The sequence below is a fragment of the Lissotriton helveticus genome, chromosome 12 (assembly GCF_964261635.1).
Source record: "Lissotriton helveticus chromosome 12, aLisHel1.1, whole genome shotgun sequence".
NCBI lineage: Eukaryota > Metazoa > Chordata > Amphibia > Caudata > Salamandridae > Lissotriton > Lissotriton helveticus.
The window spans coordinates 785091403-785112380 of record NC_136073.1 but is presented as its reverse complement, the minus strand read 5'-3'; the positions used below and the strand labels follow the sequence as shown (position 1 = coordinate 785112380).

The window sequence follows — 20978 nt, the reverse complement described above, 5'->3', positions numbered from 1 at the left end:
ATTTTGAGGATCCAGACAAGGATCATTATTGAGGTGTACTGGATGAATTTAAACCCCTGCATCCGATTAGAGAGAAATTATTAGATCCATTCTATAGTGGTGTAGGACATCCCATCTAGACTCACAGTACGTCATGGTCAACTAATGTTCCCGGTGGAGAATTCCAGGAAGATGTGTGTTGCTACATAGCCTGAGTCCAAGGAGCTATCATTTTGGCTAGTTCTTATTCTGTGCCTTGTACCGGTCTATAACCCTACCGGTAATCCTTTAGAATATTATTATATCATGCATTCTCTTGGAGCTGATGAGTATCCTCAGCTTCAATATTTTTGCAGAGATAAGCCAAGTTGGCAATGGGATACTGTTGGGTTCCGTATGGTCTACAATTGGTTTCTTCAAAAAACGGCTAGACCTGCTAGCACTCATTAGGAAGTGTTCTTCTTAGGATGGTTTGTTTGCTGATCCATCATGTTTAACTAGAATATTTCTTGTGCAGGCTTAAAAATATATAGAGTTTTGCATTGAACATTTAGTTGGCTCTCTTGAACTGCTGTCGGCATGTCCAACTCCCAAAAATTGTGCATACCGTTTAGTTATGCCCAGCCGAAAGACTATATCATATATTTGCAGTCTGTGAGAGGGAATGCATACCCTAGCTAAAATGCTACCAAACTAAATAGGAATATTTGTTTCCCTCAAATCTGTTTATTAAAATTTTCCAAAGGGTACAAGAGTGTCGCAAGTGGTATCATCTGCCAACTTAGATGTGCATGGGTAATGCTGGTCAGGATTTTACATACTTGAATAGACAGATTAGAACACAGAGGAGCCAGATGTACATTGTGTACATAATTACCCTCCTACAGTGCAGAGATGCAACATTCCCCTAATTAACAAACATAAACACGAAGAATTAAAGGAAACCAAGGAGGAATAAGGGGAATGTTCTTGCCCATCTTGTCCCAGCTTATTATCCTCCACAAGGATAACAAGGGTAAAAGTAAGGAGATTCCCTGGGAGTGCAAATAGACATAGTTTAAGTGAACAAGAGCAGAGAGCCAAAGTGGTGGGTCAGAACCTAATGCTTGTCAGAGAGTGATCAGAGTGTTCGTGAGGGTACCATGGGACAGGAATCTCCAGATTTGTCAATAGCCACCAAGAATTGAGCCCTTCTGCCTGACCACTTCCATTACCTCCCCTACTCCTCACATTGTTTATTTATTTATAGTTTTTTTTATAGCGCGAACGTGACCCAAGGGTATCAGAGCGCTTCACAGTTACATGAGGTACAGTTTAGAGTACAACGGGTATAGCAGCATTAATAAATACATGATTCAGGTATATGTCTTTCTTAACAGTTTCAACAATATCAATTTTAGGATCTGTTTAGTGAACAAAAGGTGTAACAGTGTTACTATCCAAATGGTTCCGATGTGTACTTTCCATATGTTTTACATCAATACTCCAGAGTGGTACTGTACAGTTAAAGAAGTTTTCGCAGCTTAACTGGTGATTTTATCTTTACATTCGTTGTTGTTTGCTTCCACAAATGTTTTGCTATTGTATTCCAACAGACTTACCTTTAGGGCTATAATCCATTCCATCTACGTAGAAGACTCCATTGCGGAGGGCAATCTCCTGCAGAATAATGCCGAAGCTGTAGACATCGCCCTTCTGGGTGCCTGGCGGTGGTGGGACCTCCATCCTAAGCAGCTCCGGAGCCGTCCACAAATTTTCTACGCAGGAAACAATGGGGAAGGCCTTATCACTCATGGTGCCCACACTGCCCCTGCACAGCATGCAGACCATTTATCACCTGCCCACTACTTAACACAAACCAGGAACACCACACCCCTTACACAACATACACATCAGTTAACACACCCCACTAAGAGTCAAATTCACCAGTGCGCACACAATTATGCACTTGTCACTCTCCCACCTAAACTTCATAAATACCAGGTAGTATCCCTATCCCTCAAACACAACATATAGAGGTACAATTCAAACCATAGCAAGCACACAAGCCTCCAAATCCTTCCCAAACCACCGACAAGATGAGGTTCTCACTGGCGTAGAATGCATGGGTGTCTTCTAAGTCCACAATGCTTCGGAAACTCGCCAGGCCATAGTCGGTGATCTTCAAGACAAAGCGGCTGTCTACCACACAATTGGAGGATTTCAGGTTTCCATGGGAAACAATGACACTGTTGTGCAAAAACAGCATCCCCTGCAAGAAAGAGAAGAGGTGAGATGGCAGCAAATGCATGGGATCTGACAGATGCTCCTGAAGAAGGGTTCTACCTCCTGGGAAAAGGAACTTCCAACTAATGTGAAAGAATGGCATGCTGATGGGGAACACTGCTTGGTATAAGAAGATAGGCTGTGTTGGAAAAACCAAAGCTACGCATGGCATGTGTGCATATGGAAGATCTAAGTACATACCCTTCCACTTGTGAAGATGCACAATCCTTATTTCCCTCATCAATAAGCAGGACCATCAGGGTGGGGGCATTGATAGCACAAGAGTAGACCTGGGGATACTAGGAACAAAAGGGATAGTATGGACTTAAAGTAATAGTCACCTAAAGGTAACTTTATCCTACTCATGTATTCTGATTGTCTACAACTCTCAACCTGCGTAGACTTCACGGTGAGACAAAAGAAGAAAAGAGGGAAAGCAGCATCCGGGGCTAGATTTTTTAGGACCTCTTGCCTAAATTGTAATTCTTATTATGACATTAGCGTCTGCAGAATTTCTGTGGGTGGACTAAGCCCCTGGAACACCCGACAGATCATGCCTAGAGAGTGTAAATCAGTGCTTAATTTGAGCCGTGGTTCCCAGTGCTCGGCACCAGCACTTTATTGTCAATACTGGCGCTTATTAACGTCTGCCACATGATAGCGCTGTTTAGCTGATTTGAAGATGAGCACAACAGTTGTTTAATAAATAGACAGTAAAAATGGCTGATACCTGCTGCCCAAGCCAGACTTATAGCTCGCGTAGCCTGTGATAGTCTGAAATGTCATACTTATAGGAGTGTGATGGTTAGTAGTTGTGTTGGTAGTGCCATTGGCAACACTGGCAGGGGCAATGTGTGATGCAAGCTGTAGTGGTCTCCTGACGAGGGCCCTGGCACTTATATTGACAAATTAAGTGCTGGTGTAAGTGGAGCAGTCTTGGAGACAACAGAATGTGCAATTACTTTTACTGACACATATATTTATTTTTTTGCAGAGTTTTATATAGCACAAGTTTGACCCGAATCGGGTATTAGGGCGCTTTACATATCACCAGTTACGTTACACGAGGACACACATTCATTATGGTTAGGCACGGGGAGATGAAGTGATTTGCCCAGAATCACAGGATGTTCGGTGTCTTTGCCAAGACTTGAACCCAGGTCCCCAGATTCTAAGTTGACGGCCCTAGCCATTAGGCCAACACCTCTCCCCATATGTTCCCTGCAAGGCGGAACAATGTTTGATACAGGAGATTATCCTTAGTGATCTGGTCATGCCCGGATAGAAAATGAAGCATGTGTCAAGAATACATATAATGCAGAACTTTCTTAACCAAGGCAACACTAAGGTACAGAAAGAAGAACAGGCAATAAACCTCTTTCATTTAGGTAAAGTTATAGCAAACAAGAAAACTGCCTTCCAAAAAGGCAATTCAGACTACACAATGCCTGTGGTTCAAATGGTTATGTTACAATGGACCAGCTGAACTCCTGTAGGACTGCAGTCCCTCTGATCCCAGGGAATGGACACAATAGGCCGGTCGGGTGCCACCTGATGCTCTTGTTCGGACAGAAAAGGATTCTCACAGCCAGTTCCTGATCCCATGGCTATCAAGAAGGTTTTGTGAGTGTCTCCTGTTACCGTCACTCTACCAAAGATCTGGAGATTGGCATGACAAAGGAGCCTGGGATCTTTCTTCTTGAGCCAAGCGCAGAGGAAGCGTCCCAGCCATTTTCGTGTATCCATTCGGCTGCTACAACCTGCAGGCTGTTGGAGGAATGGCCTCAATGTGCAAAGACTAGTTCTCACTGAATCACACATCCAAGCTGAGAGATTGCTGGGAGAGATGAGGCTTCTACCCACATCCATCATCATCAGACCACACCTCAAGGCCCTGATCTGCCCTCAGCTTCAACAGCCTGGGGGAACCAGGAGAAAGCGGTGCTAGGAAAGGCCTCATTCGCACAGTTCCCTTACCTGTCATCAGAGTGGAGGGGAAAGAGTGCCCCGGGACAGCCGCTCTTTTGTAGGCGAGCGCCAATATCTCTCTGGACGTTTCCAACAGAAAGAAGGGCTATAAGGACAGGGATGCTGTCTTCCGTTTTAATACATGTATATGAAGGAAAGTATTAGATCTCTATAATAAAGAATTATTTAAGAAGTCTTCTCAGTGCGACCCTCATCTGAGCGGGAAGAGTATGATGTGAGGGAGATGTATATCTTGGCAGACAGAAGAGACACCTCAGTAAAATGTTGGGAGTATCCTCCTCAACCCCCACCTGAGAGACCTCACATGTGATGAGTAAACCTAAAGAGGCTTGGCCTGTGTGTTAGTATACAGCAGGGCAGTGACTGGTAGATCCCTTGCCTGTACATACGTTACCTCGTACAGCAGTCCACCCTCACTCATGGAGCCTGCACTCCTAACAATCTGTGCTACTGAGCTGTACTACAGCAGGATGAGTTCATCTTTTGACGGCCACTTGGGCAGATGCAGTAGAGTCCTTGCAAACCTCCTTCACCAAGAGCATCAATTCATTAATAGAGTACAGCGAGAGCAGTTGCGATACGCTTTCCTTCCAATGGAGTTGTAAGTACCTCCTGAAATAAGGAAGATCAGAGTAGGCCTCAGCCACAAGCAAATTGTGATTTTGCACGCCTTGTTTGAGGCTATGGTGACAGACATAAGGGTTCATATATCCTTTGCCTGCCTAGGTGATGCGCAGATGAGGCCCCGCCTCTGTTGGGTCTAGCGAAGGCGGGACTGCAGCATTTAAAGTTTTCAGCCATGTTGGTGAGGAAGTGTCAGGGAGCCATCCCAATACAATGGGAAAGAGGATCGTTTGGTGAAAATGTACCGCCAGCCAGGCTGCCATACCATCTCTAGCTGGCATGCTTTTTGTTTCACAGAAACAAATTCCCAAAGCTGTTTGGGGGAGAAGGATTGCTGTCTATAAAATGACATAGATATTGCCCTGAAAAGTGAGGGGTCTTATCTGGGCTAGTGGGGGTCACTGGTAATTGTTCTAATTCGCAACTGCCTTGCCTGTCATGGCGGTTGCATTCCGGGAGAAAAACAGCTTTAGACGATTCACCTTGAATAGAGTGGGTCTTCTGAGGCTGTTAGGTCAGTAGCCCTGTGGTGGATGGACCGCGACAAAAGGCTACAATGGCAGAGCCAGCTGAGGCTTCGCCGACATAAACCAATCAGTTCCCAGGCTTTTAAATGAGGTAGGGGAAGCAGGAGTGGGCTGGATGGGATAGCCCTGGATTTTTGGCTGATGTTGCGTTCTGTGTGTACCTTGGTAGAAAGTTGCACTGCTACTGCCTTTGCAGTACGCTTGACGGGAGAAAAACTTGCAATATGCTACCAATGCTGTTTGCATTGTGTGCGTTCAGGAAGCTTGCACTGCTTCTCCTCATGTTCAGCGAGGGAAACTTGAATTGTTGATGTCAAGTCTATATGTAATGCTATAGTGCTACACAAGCCGGAGATTCGCCTCTCCTCGTTTACGCGACCCTATCCGCTGCAGTCATATTTGTCTCAGGAGTCAAACATTTCAAACACATCTCTTCTTCTCATCAATCTGAACTCCTATGGAAGCCAGGAGCCTTTTGAAAATGGCTTCTATTAATCACAAAAGTCATTGACTCCAGTATGCTGAAATAACTGATCAAAAGCATAGTATCTCACAGGGAAGCCACTCACTCTGGAGTTCAACACACTTCACCTGGAACTACTTGCTTTCAAGAAAAACAGCCCCTTTTAAACAAAAATTTTCAGTGAGGGCACTTAGGACTGAGAACTCAATTTCCAAGACAATCCATTAATCCCTCTTGTGAGAGATACAAAAAAAGCTTCTAATACCTACTATTCAATCAGAACCCTCAAGTGCAATGCTATATCTTGTGTTCAAAGGCCAGATGTAAGATGTATTAAGTCTATGTTTCTAAAAAGTGGGTGCAAATTGCAGTAGCAGCTGGTGTACGGGAAATGTGGGGGAGCAGCGAGGGGTGGGAAGGCAGTGCGAGGGGGAGGCTGAAAAAATTTTCTTGCTCGCCACTCTGCTCACCGTGGTGGATTTTTTCTAGCCCTAAAAGGGTCTTACGATTCTCGGCAGGTCACGAAGGCATAAGGACAGAATTGAAGCAGCGGTGGTCACACCTTGACAAATGTTATACTACAGGAAGCCGCTCTCGCTCCCACACCTTTTCGAGCAACTACTACGGTGAAACTCGCTATTACCGCAGCGTGAATAGCAGCCTCCAGAACAGATTGGGTGAAATCCCAACCTACCAACAAAGGAAGGTAGGATAGTAGGGGTATCAAGGGGATCTTAGGGCCTGATGAAAGCTGTAAGACCCTTTTATGGCTGAAACATGTTGACAGGCATGCAGATAGGAGGGGTGTGTGGCTACTATCTCTCCCCGACACCACTATCCTATATACATTTTAATCCTGAGCAGGAAGTTCAGGAATAAAATTGACAGCGGATATTCCTGAGCCAGTTTTAAACTCTTATTTCTGCACCACTATTCTTTTTGGGTTTCGCCTGCCGAAGGCTGCTGCGCAGCCTTTCAGCGCAGGTGAAATCCTATGTCCCCAATAAGCACTTCGGGAACGTCCCCCGGCTCTCATTGGCTAGCTCCATAAATGGAGGCTAGCCATTGAGTGCCGGATCTGTCCGTCAAGGCCGGACCAGATTCGGGGGCGTTCCCGAGATTTTTTCCCAGGGCGGAGTTACGTTTTTTCCTGTTCCCTCCCCTTTCCCGCCGTCCGTGTCCTCTCCCGCCCCCCTCCCGTCGTCCGTGTCCTCTCCCGCCGTCCGTGTCCTCTCCCGCCCCCCTCCCGCCGTCCGTGTCCTCTCCCGCCCCCCTCCCGTCGTCCGTGTCCCCTCCCGTCGTCCGTGTTCTCTCCCGCCCCCCTCCCGTCGTCCGTGTTCTCTCCCGCCCCCCTCCCGTTCGTGCAACGTGGAACTCGAAAAATACTGCTCGGATTGTTGCAGAAGTACTGCACTGTTTGCGTGCACTCGCCAAACAGAGGATTCTACAGGCATACTGCACACCTATCCACACACTCAAAATATAAACTGGTTAATAGTTTGGCAAAGCAGCGAAATTCCTGTTTCACAATACCTTTAATAAAAATGTCATGAAAACAGAAAACGGACGTGCTTTTACTGGTTTGCTGCACCCGTCGCAGTAAGAAGACTGCGCATTTTCATATGTAACTAATGAAGTTATGACCTGTTAGTTACCCCTAGTCCGGCAAACGCTGGCCATAAAAAAAACAAGATCAATGTTCACCCGTGGGCTCCCGCTGATCTGTGACGCTCCGGCTGGCTTGGCAGCAACGCCCTTTGCACCGGAACTGGCTCTGACGCCGGCCCGGAAATGCCCTGGCTTGTGGTGACGTGTGCTGTCAGAGTTGCAGTCTAAGCTGCCGCCACGAAGTGGAAAGGAGGAGGTGGAGCGGGGAAGTTCAGCACCGGGAGAGCAGCATGGAGGCGCTGTACCACCAGACCACCAAGTGAGGGCGGGGCAAGATTGTACCTGTAACTGCCCCTGGCGTGGATTTGCTGCTGTACTAGGGGGGTGTGGGAACGAGCTAGGGGTGTTGAAAGAGCGGCAGTGCTTAGAGCACTTTACCATGAGTGAAAGGGGTGATGAAAGTAAACGGGGAGAAAGAGGCTATGCTATTGGGATGATAGAGTCGGTGGGCATCTGAGCCAGTGAGCCTAAGGTGATGTAATGGGTAGGGTCTGTATGCATTGTGGTTCCTTGCATGGCAGCTGTCTGTACTCAACAGAGGGTCAACATGTTGATTTTTCTTTGTTTACTTTGTCGCGTATGCAAACTGTTATTTTTATTTGTTTTCTGTCTCCCGTGTCCTTTTCAAGTTAAAGCAAGTTATTGGGTAAATAGAGTTTCTTTCCTATTGTCTCAAACCTCGTTTATGTGAGGTCACAACAGTTGGCGCGAATTGTAAGGGAGTCAAGACGTGATGGCAATATGTAGCTAAAGTATTAGAGAACCGGAGTAGGTTGGTTCATAGGGAAGATGTGAGTATATGTATTATATCTACATGGATGTGGGTCTAGATTATTGTGGCCGACTTACCATTATAATTTTTCAGGACACCTTGTTCTCCTGGTGTGACGCTTTGCGCTTGCAGAACATATGAGGATGCGTGGGAACTATATATTAAGTTGTGAAGTGTATTTTGCGGTTTTATTTTATTTCCCTACAACATCGAAATCAGTTCGCATTATGATATAATTCAAGTCACTTTAAAACTACCTTGATCAAAAATTGACTGCTCGTTATTGTCACTTTTGAGAAACAAATTTACAAAATGAACAACCCTGTTATTCAAATGGAGCAAAATAGTCTTAAGCCTTCAAAAAGCAATGATAAATAACAGTATCCACCATGGATGCTGCCCAATCACCACCTATTGCCACAACACACAAAGAAAAGGCCTCACAATCTACTCTTGTCTTTTTCCCATTATATGAAAATATTGGAAGGAGCTTAGACACCGACTCGTTATGGGTTGCGAGTGCTATTAAAAAAAAAAAACCCCTTGCAGAGACCAGTTACTACTGGATAGACAAGTCATTGGGTGGATAACCAACAACACTAAATATGGTGTACTGCATGGGTATTTACAAACATTTTACCGGGGGCCGCAATGTTTGGTCTTTGGTGTGACCGAGGCCACACTGATGCCAGCGGGGGAGGGGGTTGTAAAGTGAGTGTAGGGGAAGCAAAGCATGTGTATATATACTGGCTGTACTCAGTTGCGAAATGTGCAACCAGAAAACCTGGGATAAATCTCTGCTTCTCTACTTGACCAAATTGTGTGACCATGGGCAATTGCTTTATTTCAATTCCCTCCTTTTTCTTTATTATCACATATAAGAGGGCCTCGAAATATATGATTTCAGGATACGTGCAGCACAAAACCATCTCCTGTGCTTGGATGTAATCACTAATGGCATTATAGGAGGAAGGGGGCCGTGGAAAGCATGAATGTTCCTAAATTCATGATTGAAAACCATCACTTAAAAAAAAAATCTATTGCTGAATGCACTGCTATAATTTGATTTACTACGGTGAAATGGTTCTACAGGTCAATGAAATACACTTTTTGACATTTTCAAAAGACTATCGTATTTTTACATGTTTGCTGTCTTTATTAATGAAGGTGTTCCTAAAGTTAAGGGCCTAGTTACTTCCTTTTGTTTAACTGCAAATAACCTTAAAATAAGTGCTTGCTGTAAATTATTTTTTTATAATGTTAGTGTTGAGTCGCGCAAACAGCAGCCCAGTGCTGCTGCTGCTGCTCAGGGGGCCGTGTGTAACGAACGGTCAGGAGGGCCGCATGCTGCCCCGGGCCGTACTTTGAGTATCACATCTCTAGGGGCATCATTTCCTTTGTCATGCCTGCAGACTTTTATGATGGCACATGATTTGAGGAATGCCTATCTCCACATTCCAGTCTGGTTTCTCTGATTGGCGATTCAGGAGGTTTGCTAATTTGTCCTTGCATTTTCAGTCCTTTGGTATGAAATCTGCCCTAGGGTGTTCACCAATCCGCTTGCCCCGGTAGGGAAATTTCTGCGCAGCCATGGTTGATCTATTCTCTATCGGGAAGTCCGGTTGGAGACGACCCTACATCTGCTTGCTTGTGTTATACTTGTTGAAGGGCCCGGCCAATGCCTTACGTCCAGGGTTTTGCTTCTAATTCCTGTCCGAGATAGTTAAAAGATGGTGTGATGACCTGTCCCTGGCTAGAGGGCCTTCTATTTTCTGTTGCCAGTTTCTCTGCTTGTTTTTTAGGTTTTGCCTGCAAGTGCGCACGTAGTGCGCATGCGCTAGCAAAACCTCTTGAGTTCTATATCTGATCGATGACCCGCCTCTGTCTTTCATTGGCTAGCTCCATAAATGGAGGCTAGCCATTGGGAGACAGAGGCTGTCAATCGCGCTTTCTCGGGGAAAACGCGATTTGGGGGCGTTTCTCGGGCTTTTTTTAAGCCCCGCCCCTTTGTCCCGGGCGACGCTGCGATTGGCTGCCGGCCCGGGACACCCCCGTGACGTCATCCCCGGGCCGCGCTATGATTGGCTGGCCGGCCCGGGACCTGACTTGTTCTCACCATGCCCCCCTAGCGAGGGGATTTTGCCTCGTGCATGTTTTCCTGTCACTGTCAGGCTGGTTTGTGTCAATCAATTTGCCTCTGTCTGTTTCTGTCACTTTGCTTTACCTGTCACCGAGCTTGTCATCGTGTTATTTTTGTTAATGTGTGCATTTTTGCTCGGAGCTGAACCTGTATGTCACTGTGCGTGTGTCATAGTGTTTATTGTTGCTTTTGTTTGTCCCTTGCTGTGCCTGCTACAACGTGTGCCTTTGTCACGGCCTCTATGCTTGATTGGACGTGTATGTGTTTTGTTTTTTTTACTTGCCGTGTGTGCATCAAGGTCTCCTGTGTGTCTCTCAATGCATTCGTCTCTTTGGTTTTCCTCCTTCACTGTGTACCTATCCCCGTATGTGCCCTATATCTCCGAGGTTTTCTGTTTTTCCTTTTCCCTGTCGTTGTGCATGTATGCCACGGTGCGTTCCTCAACATGGAGGAGTAGATTGCTCACTGTCACTTTGTGTGTGTGTCTCGGTCGCTGCATGGGCCTGTCACCGTGTTGGCGCCTGTATGTCAACGCACGTCTCTACATGCCTGCTTCGGTGCGTCTGCATGTGTCACTGAATCAGTGCGCCCCTCTGTGGCTGCGTGTCTGCGCCTGTCAGTGTGTGCGCGTGCGGTGAGCGCGCGCCTCCCCTCCCCTGCGCCGCTGGTGCTCCTTTGGGGTCACGTGGCCTCGCTGCTGACGTCAATGGCGGGGGATCCAGCCCTGCCCGCTTCCTTTGGAAGGAGGGTTTGGAGGATGGGCGGGCTCCGGGCCGGGCGCAGGGGAGAGTGACCTCAGGCCAGCGGGTGGAGCACGGGGCGCTAATAGTGCAGTGCTGCTGGGACCCTGCAGTGTGCAGCGCGCGACCAACATGGAAACTATCCATCATAGCCAGGGCTTTAAGTGGGATGAAAAAACTGGGGGTGGTCTCTCAAAGGGGCGTGGCTGTTGTAATTAGGGCGTGGCTTAAAAACAGGTAAATTAAAAACCTGTGCTTAGCATAGTGTGCTGCCCGACTTGTATTTTGATGTTTCATTCATATGCATCCAGGTATATGATAGAACAATTAACATCATCCCTACAAAAAGCCAGGGCTATTGACTTTGTCAATGGTTGTTAGTTGGCTAAGATAAATAAGCAGCAACTATGGCTTGTATATATCATTGAAAAAGCTTTGACTTAAAGCACTGGTGATAATGTTGCTGCTCCTGAGTTTCAAAAAGAGAAGGGAAATCCAGAGAGAAAATGACTCTCTTTAAAGGATTTCCATTCCCCTACAATGCTCACCTGGCATGACGTCATGCCCTAACTTCTCCAGGAGTGATAAGTGAGCAGTGTGAGCACAGGATGTGCCTGTTGTCACTGCAGTTCGGGATAAAGAGGACCGCCTGTGCCAGGGCACAAAACAGAGCCCGATAGGAACCCGTTTCGAGGCCCCCTTTGAAACAAGCATTTACAATGCAACGGTTTCGCCTTTGGAAAAGTTCGAGCTATTGGCAATGTAAATGACAATGCCATTTATTTATCTGTTTTCAAAACCAACACATAAATACAAATTTTGTCATTTACAATGCCAATAGCTCAAACTTTTCCAAAGGCGAAACCGTTGCATTGTAAATGCTTGTTTTGATTCTGAAAACATTTTGTTTGTATTGTCTTCCCCTTCCTTTTGCTCCACCCCAGGCATTGGTCTGCGCAGGGGTGTCAATAGCAAGCCCTATGATGAAGCATGCCACAAGTTGTGGGTGAGGGTAGTTTAAAAAAACACAAAGCATGTGTCACAAACAACATTAATCATTTGTTTCTCTGTACTCCTACTCCTCTTTTGTGTGCAGGGGAACAGCAACAACTGTTACAAAGCTACAAAATGGGACTACTTTGGTAAAAAGGTGCTATGTAATAAAATAACTTATTACATAATTTACTGAGTTTAATCTATGGTGCATGGGAGATACAGCAACATCTACAAGATATGAACAGCATATACATTGAATGAGGGGGTTAGGGCCGCCTGTGTTTCCACCTTCCATTTACGACCCGGTGGATCAGACACCCACCTTGACAATGTCGTTGATCAGCGAGTATCTGAACATCCAGTCCAAGGTGATGCTTTCGTTCTCCAGGATGTCCTAAAGGTTGCAGAGTGAGAGAGGAGCAGCATGAGACATGAAGGGCATTGGCACATGGCAGAAGCAAAGAAGATCTGAGTGGTTACAATGGTGCAGCGAGTGGTAAACACGGTTATACCAGGGCTGCGGTTATCGCCTACTCAATGGTAAAATCCAGTTGGGTTTTCAGAATGACCAACACATATGCAACTAATCCAAAATAAAATGCATTCTATGTAATTTTGTATCATGCATATCCCTTGTGGGTATCCACAAAACGTGATGGTGTTTCATTATTCTAGGATTTGCTGCAACCGTACTAATAAAACACTCACACGCATATATATGTATGTTAAGATAGATAGATATTGAATGGGCTAAGAAACATCAGCAGCTATAGGTACTATTGTAGCTGACATAGTCGGGTTGGGTGTCTCAGTGGACCAATGCACCCCCTGCAGGGGCCTGCGTTCAACCTCATGGGCAAGGGTTCAAATCCTGGCGTGTCCACTCAGCCTTTCATCCATCTTAGGTTGATAAAATGAGTACCATTGAGTTGGGTACCAATAAACATCTGTGATCAGCACCAAGATGCCTACAGGTGAACGTGCGCTTTACAAATACACGTTATGCTATAGTGTACGTCTCTACATAGAGTGGCACCTATTTCTGGGGCGCCTCAGCAGGACACCCCGACCACCCAATTTTTAATTTGATTTGATTGTTACCACACCCATAAGTTAATAAATAGGTGTGCACACACATATTTATTCACTTATGGGTGTGTGCACCTATTTTTATTTACTTATGGGTGTGAGTTTATTATTATTATAGATAATGAAATAAAATAAAAAATGGGGTGGGGGGTTTGCGGTGTCCTGCTGAAGCGCCCCAGATAATGCTGCCCCTCGATATAGAGACGTATACTATAGTACCTATAGCTGCTGGTGCTTCTCTTCGCCCATTAAATTCTGAACATCGGTGTGACATTGACACGCGGAGGATGAATTGCGCCTAACTGTTCAAAGAATACTTTATAAGCAGTTCTGACTTATTAATGTACCTGGGGCAGTGTGAAATGAAAAGAGAAAGAGAAAAGAGGTAAATCCCTGTCAGCATGAATGTAAACTGATCATCCCTCTGGGCATAGAAACACCTGAGGGACCCAAGAGTGAGGCTGTAATGCATTTAGGTTTATGAGTTGTTCGACACCTTTGATTTGGTTTCTTTTATTGGTCATATTCATCCACAGCTCTTCCTTGAACAATCACTAAGTATTAGGAATATTGAAGCCCATCGTAAACCGCTGCTCTGTCCCAGGGGAGAAACTGAGGAAGATATTTCTAAATAATTGACTGTGATGTGCCCTAATGCTTCTGGATTTTAATCATTTTTTTCCCAAAGATGAATGCTTGACCAAATGTCACAGGCTCTCTGATTCCAAACCCAGGCTCATTGTCTCACAGGGTCTCTATGCCAGATAAGAATGATTTGTCAAGTCTGTTTATATGCAAAACATATAGTATGTATACTTTGCCTAGTTCCATCATTTGTGCATCGCTGTTTCTGCCATGCCCCACTGAACTGGGGACGGGGTTGCTTTAGGTTTATCTTATTCATGGCTTATAATGAATCACCATGATTATGTGACATTTGTCATGTCACACTGTACACTTATGTATTTTATATGAAGTATGCCATCTTTTAAATTGGTGATCGGGAACTTTCAGTTCACCTAGCCCCTTAGAAAGATCACGGGTGTGAGTTAATTATTATGATAATGTTATGAGACACAAAACAATGAGCAAGAACGTGTATCAGATTTAGCATTGTAGAGACAGTAGTAGCATCAGAGAAGAGAGGGGTGTGTATTTGGTGGGAAGAAAGGATTGCAGAGGAGGTAGAGTGTGATGGCTAGTACAGGAGGAGAAAAATGGGCATCAGGCAAAAAGAGACTTGTGGATTAACAACTGGTAATTTTCTATTTCTTATGTGAATTAGAAGGCAGTCTATTGCTTGAACAGGTGACTAAGGCAACAGACTATCAAGGTGGCAATAGTATGGCTAGAAGCCTTTCACTGAGGCACTTCTGGTAGGAAGAAGAAACCGGTTTGCTGTTTTCTCTTGGTATTGTGCATTAAAAGATGCCATTTGCTCTTACAGCCCTGGGTCTGGCTGGTTTTAAGTAGGATGGGTTACCGAGAATGTAATCAACGTTCTGGATCAACAAAGGATGAGCAGCGGCTTACCATTTTTCAGTACCAGCCAGGGGCCGTACGGAATGGGTGCATTTTCCTGGTTAGCGCTCGGCGCACCTTCAATTATAGAGAACTGGGGGCAGCTCATTCAGGTGAAAAACTTTGTGGCTGCTTTAAAGCCGCTCCGTGTTTCACAGTGCAGATGGCTACCGGCCTGCACTTTTAAGGGGAATTAGAGATCCCCTTGCAGGCGGGTGCAGTACGTGACTGAACACACCTGCAAGGGGATGTCTTGGGGGTCCATGCAACCTCCTTTCCCCCCCTCCACAGGATCAGGGGGTGCACTGTCAATGCACCTCCGGACAGCTTCTTTGCCTCTGCACCCGTGTCTGTAATATGGTACTGGAGCCGAGGCCAAGGGATTCACAATGAGGGAACAGCCTCTGATTATATCGCTGGTGCTTTATAATAATAATAATAATAATCCACATTTGTAAAGCGCACAATCACCCGTAAGGGTCTCTAGGCGCTGGGGGCCGTCGGGAAGATTAAGCAAGCTATTGCCCAGAGTCACATGGTGCTGGGCTAATCTGCTGCCGGTGCCGGGGATCGAACCGTGATCCCCAGATTCCGGAGTCAGTCACCCTGGCCGCGGCGCCACACCTCTTCCCTGTGTGCCAGTGCTATCGGTATTACAGAAGGGAACGCACAAGCGTCTGCGGCCCTTCTATAGTACCAAAATGCCCCGCGGGCACGACGAAAACAGGCGCAAAGGTCTGTTGCACCCTCGGGCACTCCAGTAATACAGCCCCAAGTGCTCATGTTGACTCAAAGTGTATCTCGGTGTAGCAGTAGCACAAGACTGTTGATAAATCTGCCTGTGTCAACTGGCTCAGATTAATTCAATCTTTCCACCCATCACTTTTTGCTGTCTTCAGTACAATGCCTTAAGAGAGGCGGGAATGGCCAGATTGGGGTTCCGTGCACACTGTACCACAGAAGTCAAGCTGCACCTTACTGAGGAAGCCCAAATAGGCCAAACCTGCTCTGGGGTTGCCTACGTTCCTGCTCCAGCAGTTGGGGCTGGACTGTTTCTATTGGAGCAGGAACAAAACTGATTTGCATATGGCTGGTTCCTGTCTAGGGTGCCATGGTGGGAAAACACAACCCTTTAGTCACCAGAGGAGCCATACTTGATGGGGGCCTAGTATCTTTCAGACTTCTTACCATCCAGTAGCATGAGTTACTACAAAGACTTCAATGTCTGATTAAATCGCTAACACCCTCCCCCTACACCACGGAGCAAGCTCCGTTGCTCCAACAGTTCAGGAAGGACCTCAAGACCTGGATGTTCAACCAATAGAAACGTGCAGCGGAATCCCGCAGCAGGACCCAACGGTGGCCCGAGCCCCCCACGGGTGTAGCAGACGCGCGATACAAATCCCGATTGATTGAATCACGCAGAACCATAAGTAAACTATGAATACGTTCCTATTTAAGGCTCAAACAAGTGTTTCAATCCACCAATGACACACTATTTGATATCTATAAATGCTTCTTTAGTATTAGGTTTTTACGACTTGATTCAGTAAAATACAATCCACCCTCAACCAGAGGGCAACATAAGCATTTACCCTTCCAGTTGCCACATTTCCCTCAAGAAGGAACAAAAGGAGCATCCACTGGACTTGTTTTGTCACCTGGTGAATAACGTTCAAGGTGGAAAATGAGTAGGCTCAGTTCAATGATAATGGGCCATGAGGACTGGTTTCACCAGGTCTTTCATCAATTTCATGTAACTCCATCCTTGTCTATACACAGCCTAGACAAGAGTACTACAGACCTCTGCTTATTTGGGATATACCAGAAGTGCCTCAGTGAAAGGCTGCTAGCCATACTATGGCCACCTTGATAGTCTGTTGCCTTAGTCACCTGTTCAAGCAATAGACTACCTTCTATTTCACATAAAAACTAGACAATTACCAGTTGTTAATCCACAAGTCCCTTTTTGCCTGATGCCCATGTTTCTCCTCTTGTACTAACCATCACACTCTACCTCCTCTGCAATCCTCTTTCTTCCCACCAACTCCACACCCCTCTCTTCTCTGATGCTACTACTGTCTCTACAATGCTAAATCTGATATACGTTCTTGCTCATTGTTTTGTGTCTCATAACATTGTAAACAGATCCCGTTCACCCACATGTCTCAGATCTGGATCCTACCTATTGTTCGTTATGTAAGCCGCTCAGACGCCCTTGTTAGGTAGAGCCGTGCTATATGAAAGCGTGAAATAAATAAATTAATGCACGTCTCAAATTGGCTTACCACCTGCCTCTTGCAAAGGATGGACTGAGTTCCACTCTCAGTAGCCATGCTTCCATGTCAATTCTAACCAAAATTTGCTCTCCCTTCCTGGAGGAAAGGACATGATCGTTAAAGAAGACTACGCTGGAAATCAAGAATGTCAGACCACTTTCCCTCTACCCAAATCACTTCTTGCTGGGATCTTCAGGTGCCCGACTTCACTTAAGGCAGTGGTGGTGGCATTTTCTGGATCTGTGGATAGTTGCTCTTGAGGCTACGTAGGGGATGACTGGGAAGGGACCCATTCTTGTTGAGTCCCTTCTACAGGATCTACCACATTTTTCCTGGGGCTTCTACGAGCCCCCACTGAGCGCTTTGAAGTTCATAACTATCTGCAACCTTGTTCCATTAAGGCACTGCCACACAACTAATATCAGATAGATTCACCTTGAGTGCTACAGGGACATATTTAAGAAAACATTTTAGGACATTAGGTATAAGTTACCCAGTGTTCCACCACCAAAGTTCTTCATCATTCACTTCTTACCTGCAGGCTGCCTCTTGGACAATACTCGGTCAGGATACAGATGTTTGGCGGATCGGTGCAGGCCCCGACAAAGCGCGTCAGGTGCTCATTCTGTACATCACGCATCTGGAAAGAGACAGAATCTAGAGTGAGGAAGGCTTTCACAATGCCCAATGAAAGCAATGGGCGGCTCTTTCAAAAACTGTAGAATGAGAGGCAGGCTAATGCCTCTGGAACGGTGGAAGGACTGAGACAGAGACAGTCATATATCCGCCCATCTAATGTAATGTAAGGTGGATGTGTGGAAAGCTGCTTGTCACCCGCGAGGGTATCTAGGCACTGAGTAGGTGAGAGTAGGCGTGTGTTGAGGCTGGACCAGGAGTCCAGGCAGCCTTGAGCCAAAGATTTGACTTGAATAACATGGTTATTTCTTGAGTGGCCTTTCAGAGACAGAGGCCAGGGTATAACTAATTCTGCCCCAGACCCATGGCTTTTTGCTGCCTTGTAACATACCTTGGCCCTGCTCTACAGACATTTCAGAGGGAGAACTGGTCTGTTTAGCTTCTGTCCTTCAACTTCACTTTCAGGTGCTATTCTTATTTTATCAGCCATTTACACTATTTTGATAAACTACATTTTATTTCATTATTAAAATGAGCTACCCAAAATTTGGACAGATTAAGGGATGTGTGAACTGCAGGATCACATTCCTAATGCAGCTTTGAGGTTTTTTTTTAGAGTGTAAGACAGTGGACTTGGGTACGATTGTGGGATATTGTGGTTAGTTCATGAAATGATCCTGTCAGACCTGGACACCTTTTTAGGTCCAGTGGCTATTAGCTTTCACTAACATTATATGTATAATATACTTACTTATATGGTCTTTCAGCCAGCCCTCTTCATCATTTGCTTGCTATTGTAGCAGTCACAATTTTTTCACACACCTCTGCATAGGGCATGGATCAACGAGTCGGCCCACTTCAGCCATTGGCTACCTTCACTGTGAGTGACAGCAGTCTGCCCTTTCACTATGACCACAGTTACAAACAAAGTAGTTCCCTTAGGTGCAAGGGACTACAAAGGCACTGTACACTTTTCAACGCAAAAAATATATTTTTGCTTTTAGCCAATTTATTTTTTAGTTTGACAAGGGCCGAGCAGCTTTCTCAAAAATAACGTTTTGCAAATAGCATGACAGAACAATAATAATAATACAAAACCAGCACTGGCAAAGCTAAAATGCTTTCAGCCCAAGCCAGACACATTGACTTTGCCAAGCTTGTTTCCTCTGGCATAGGCAATGCCTGTAGCTCACCATATCTGCTGTAGGTTTTCACCCTGACCAAAACAGTGATATGGTGATGGCGTGACCGAATTTGGCAGAAGCTCATGGCAAGGAACCTTAGACCTCTAGACCCTGATAAGTGCAGTGGCGGCTCCTCAGCTAAGGTGGAGGAGCGTCGCCCCACTACTTTGAAGCAATGCGAGAAGAGGAAACATAACATGATAACAACTTTCTGTTATTATCATGTTATGTTTCCTTTGAGGGCGGGAGGGTGGGCCGGGCTGCTCTGCAAGTGTGCAATGACTGTTTGGTCGGCCCTCTCTGGCCACCCAAAGCAGTTATGCGCACTTCCCTGTTCTCCATGCAGGCTGCATTACAGCCTGCATGGAGAAAATGCCCACCCCTACAGCCCCTGGCTGAGCGCTGTGTCAAGGCGCTCAGACCAATCGCAACGCTGCACTGCAGCATTCTGATTGGCTAAGGGGAGGGAGCCTGACTGCCTGCTTCCTGTTCCTGGAAGCGGACTCAGGAGAGCAGGAGCACAGAAGACGCGGGATCCGGCCTTGAGGTAAGTTTTTTGTGTGTACATTTCTAATTTCGGAGAGCAGGCAGATACAGAAGGGAAAGCATATCTAGCATGGGTCTCTAGGGAAAGCAGGCACAGGAGGATCCCCTGCTTAGGGAGTAAAGGTCTATTGCAGATCCCTCTGACACAGACATGGAGACAGGCTCAATGCGGGTCCCGCTAACACACTCAGGGACAGCATTGTGAGTGAGCTTTCCTCTGACTCCGCCGGGGAGAGAAGGTGTGGTGAGGCAGCCTGCTGAAGGGTCCTGCGGGCCAGTCAGGGAGATCAGGCTACTGAGGATCCTGCAGACACAGCCAGGGAGAGCAGGCTACTGAGGATCCTGCAGACACAGCCAGGGAGAGCAGGCTACCAATTGTACCGCAGACACAGGCAGGGAGAGCAGGCTACCAATTGTACCGCAGACACAGGCAGGGAGAGCAGGCTACCGAAGGTACTGCAGACACAGCCATGGAGAGCAAGCTACCGAGGGTACTGCAGGCACAGCCAGGGACAACAGGCTACTGAGGGTACCGCAGACACAGCCAGAGGGAGCAGGCTACTGAGGGTACCGCAGACACAGCCAGAGGGAGCAGGCTACTGAGGGTACCGCAGACACAGCCAGGGAGAGCAGGCTACTGAGGGTACCGCAGACACAGCCAGAGGGAGCAGGCTACTGAGGGTACCGCAGACACAGCCAGAGGGAGCAGGCTACTGAGGATCCTGCAGACACAGCCAGGGAGAGCAGGCTACTGAGGGTACCGCAGACACAGCCAGGGAGAGCAGGCTACTGAGGGTACCGCAGACACAGCCAGAGGGAGCAGGCTACTGAGGATCCTGCAGACACAGCCAGGGAGAGCAGGCTACCAATTGTACCGCAGACACAGGCAGGGAGAGCAGGCTACCGAAGGTACTGCAGGCACAGCCAGGGACAACAGGCTACTGAGGGTACCGCAGACACAGCCAGGGAGAGCAGGCTACTGAGGGTACCGCAGACACAGCCAGGGAGAGCAGGCTACCAATTGTACCGCAGGGAGAACAGGCTACCGAAGCTACTGCAGACACAGCCATGGAGAGCAGGCTACCGAAGCGACTGCAGACACAGCCAGAGAGAGCAGGCTACCGAGAGTACCGCAGACACAGCCAGGGAGAGCAGGCTACCAATTGTACCGCAGACACAGGCAGGGAGAACAGGCTACCAATTGTACCGCAAATACAGGCAGGGAGAGCAGGGTACCGAAGCTACTGCAGACACAGCCATGGAGGGCAGGCTACCGGGGGTACCACAGACACAGCCACGGAGAGCAGGCTACACAGGGTACAGCAGACAGCCTTGGAGAGCAGGCTACCGAGGATCCTGGAGACACAGGCAAGGAAAAAGTCTACCGAGAGTCTACAAACACAGCCACAGAAAGCAGGCTACCGAGAGTACCACAGACACAGTCAGAGACAGCAGGCTACCGGGGGTACCGCAGCCACAGCCACAGCCACGGAGAGCAGGCTACAGAGGGTCCCTCACACACAGCCAGAGATAGCAGGCTACCGAGGGTCTACAGAGACT

The 20978-nt window shown here is 46.9% G+C and overlaps 1 protein-coding gene across 1 annotated transcript in view; it reads right to left on the bottom strand.

Moving 5' to 3' along the window:
* NPR1 (natriuretic peptide receptor 1) overlaps nucleotides 1-20978 on the bottom strand; it is an 845985-nt gene that overhangs the window by 100022 nt on the left and 724985 nt on the right. Inside the window, exons 11-14 of the mRNA XM_078671023.1 lie at nucleotides 17588-17692; nucleotides 12486-12557; nucleotides 2071-2230; nucleotides 1581-1736 (exon numbers count right to left, since the gene is read on the bottom strand). Of these exons, the coding sequence (XP_078527149.1) occupies nucleotides 1581-1736; nucleotides 2071-2230; nucleotides 12486-12557; nucleotides 17588-17692 (493 nt within the window). The remainder of the gene's footprint in view (nucleotides 1-1580; nucleotides 1737-2070; nucleotides 2231-12485; nucleotides 12558-17587; nucleotides 17693-20978) is intronic.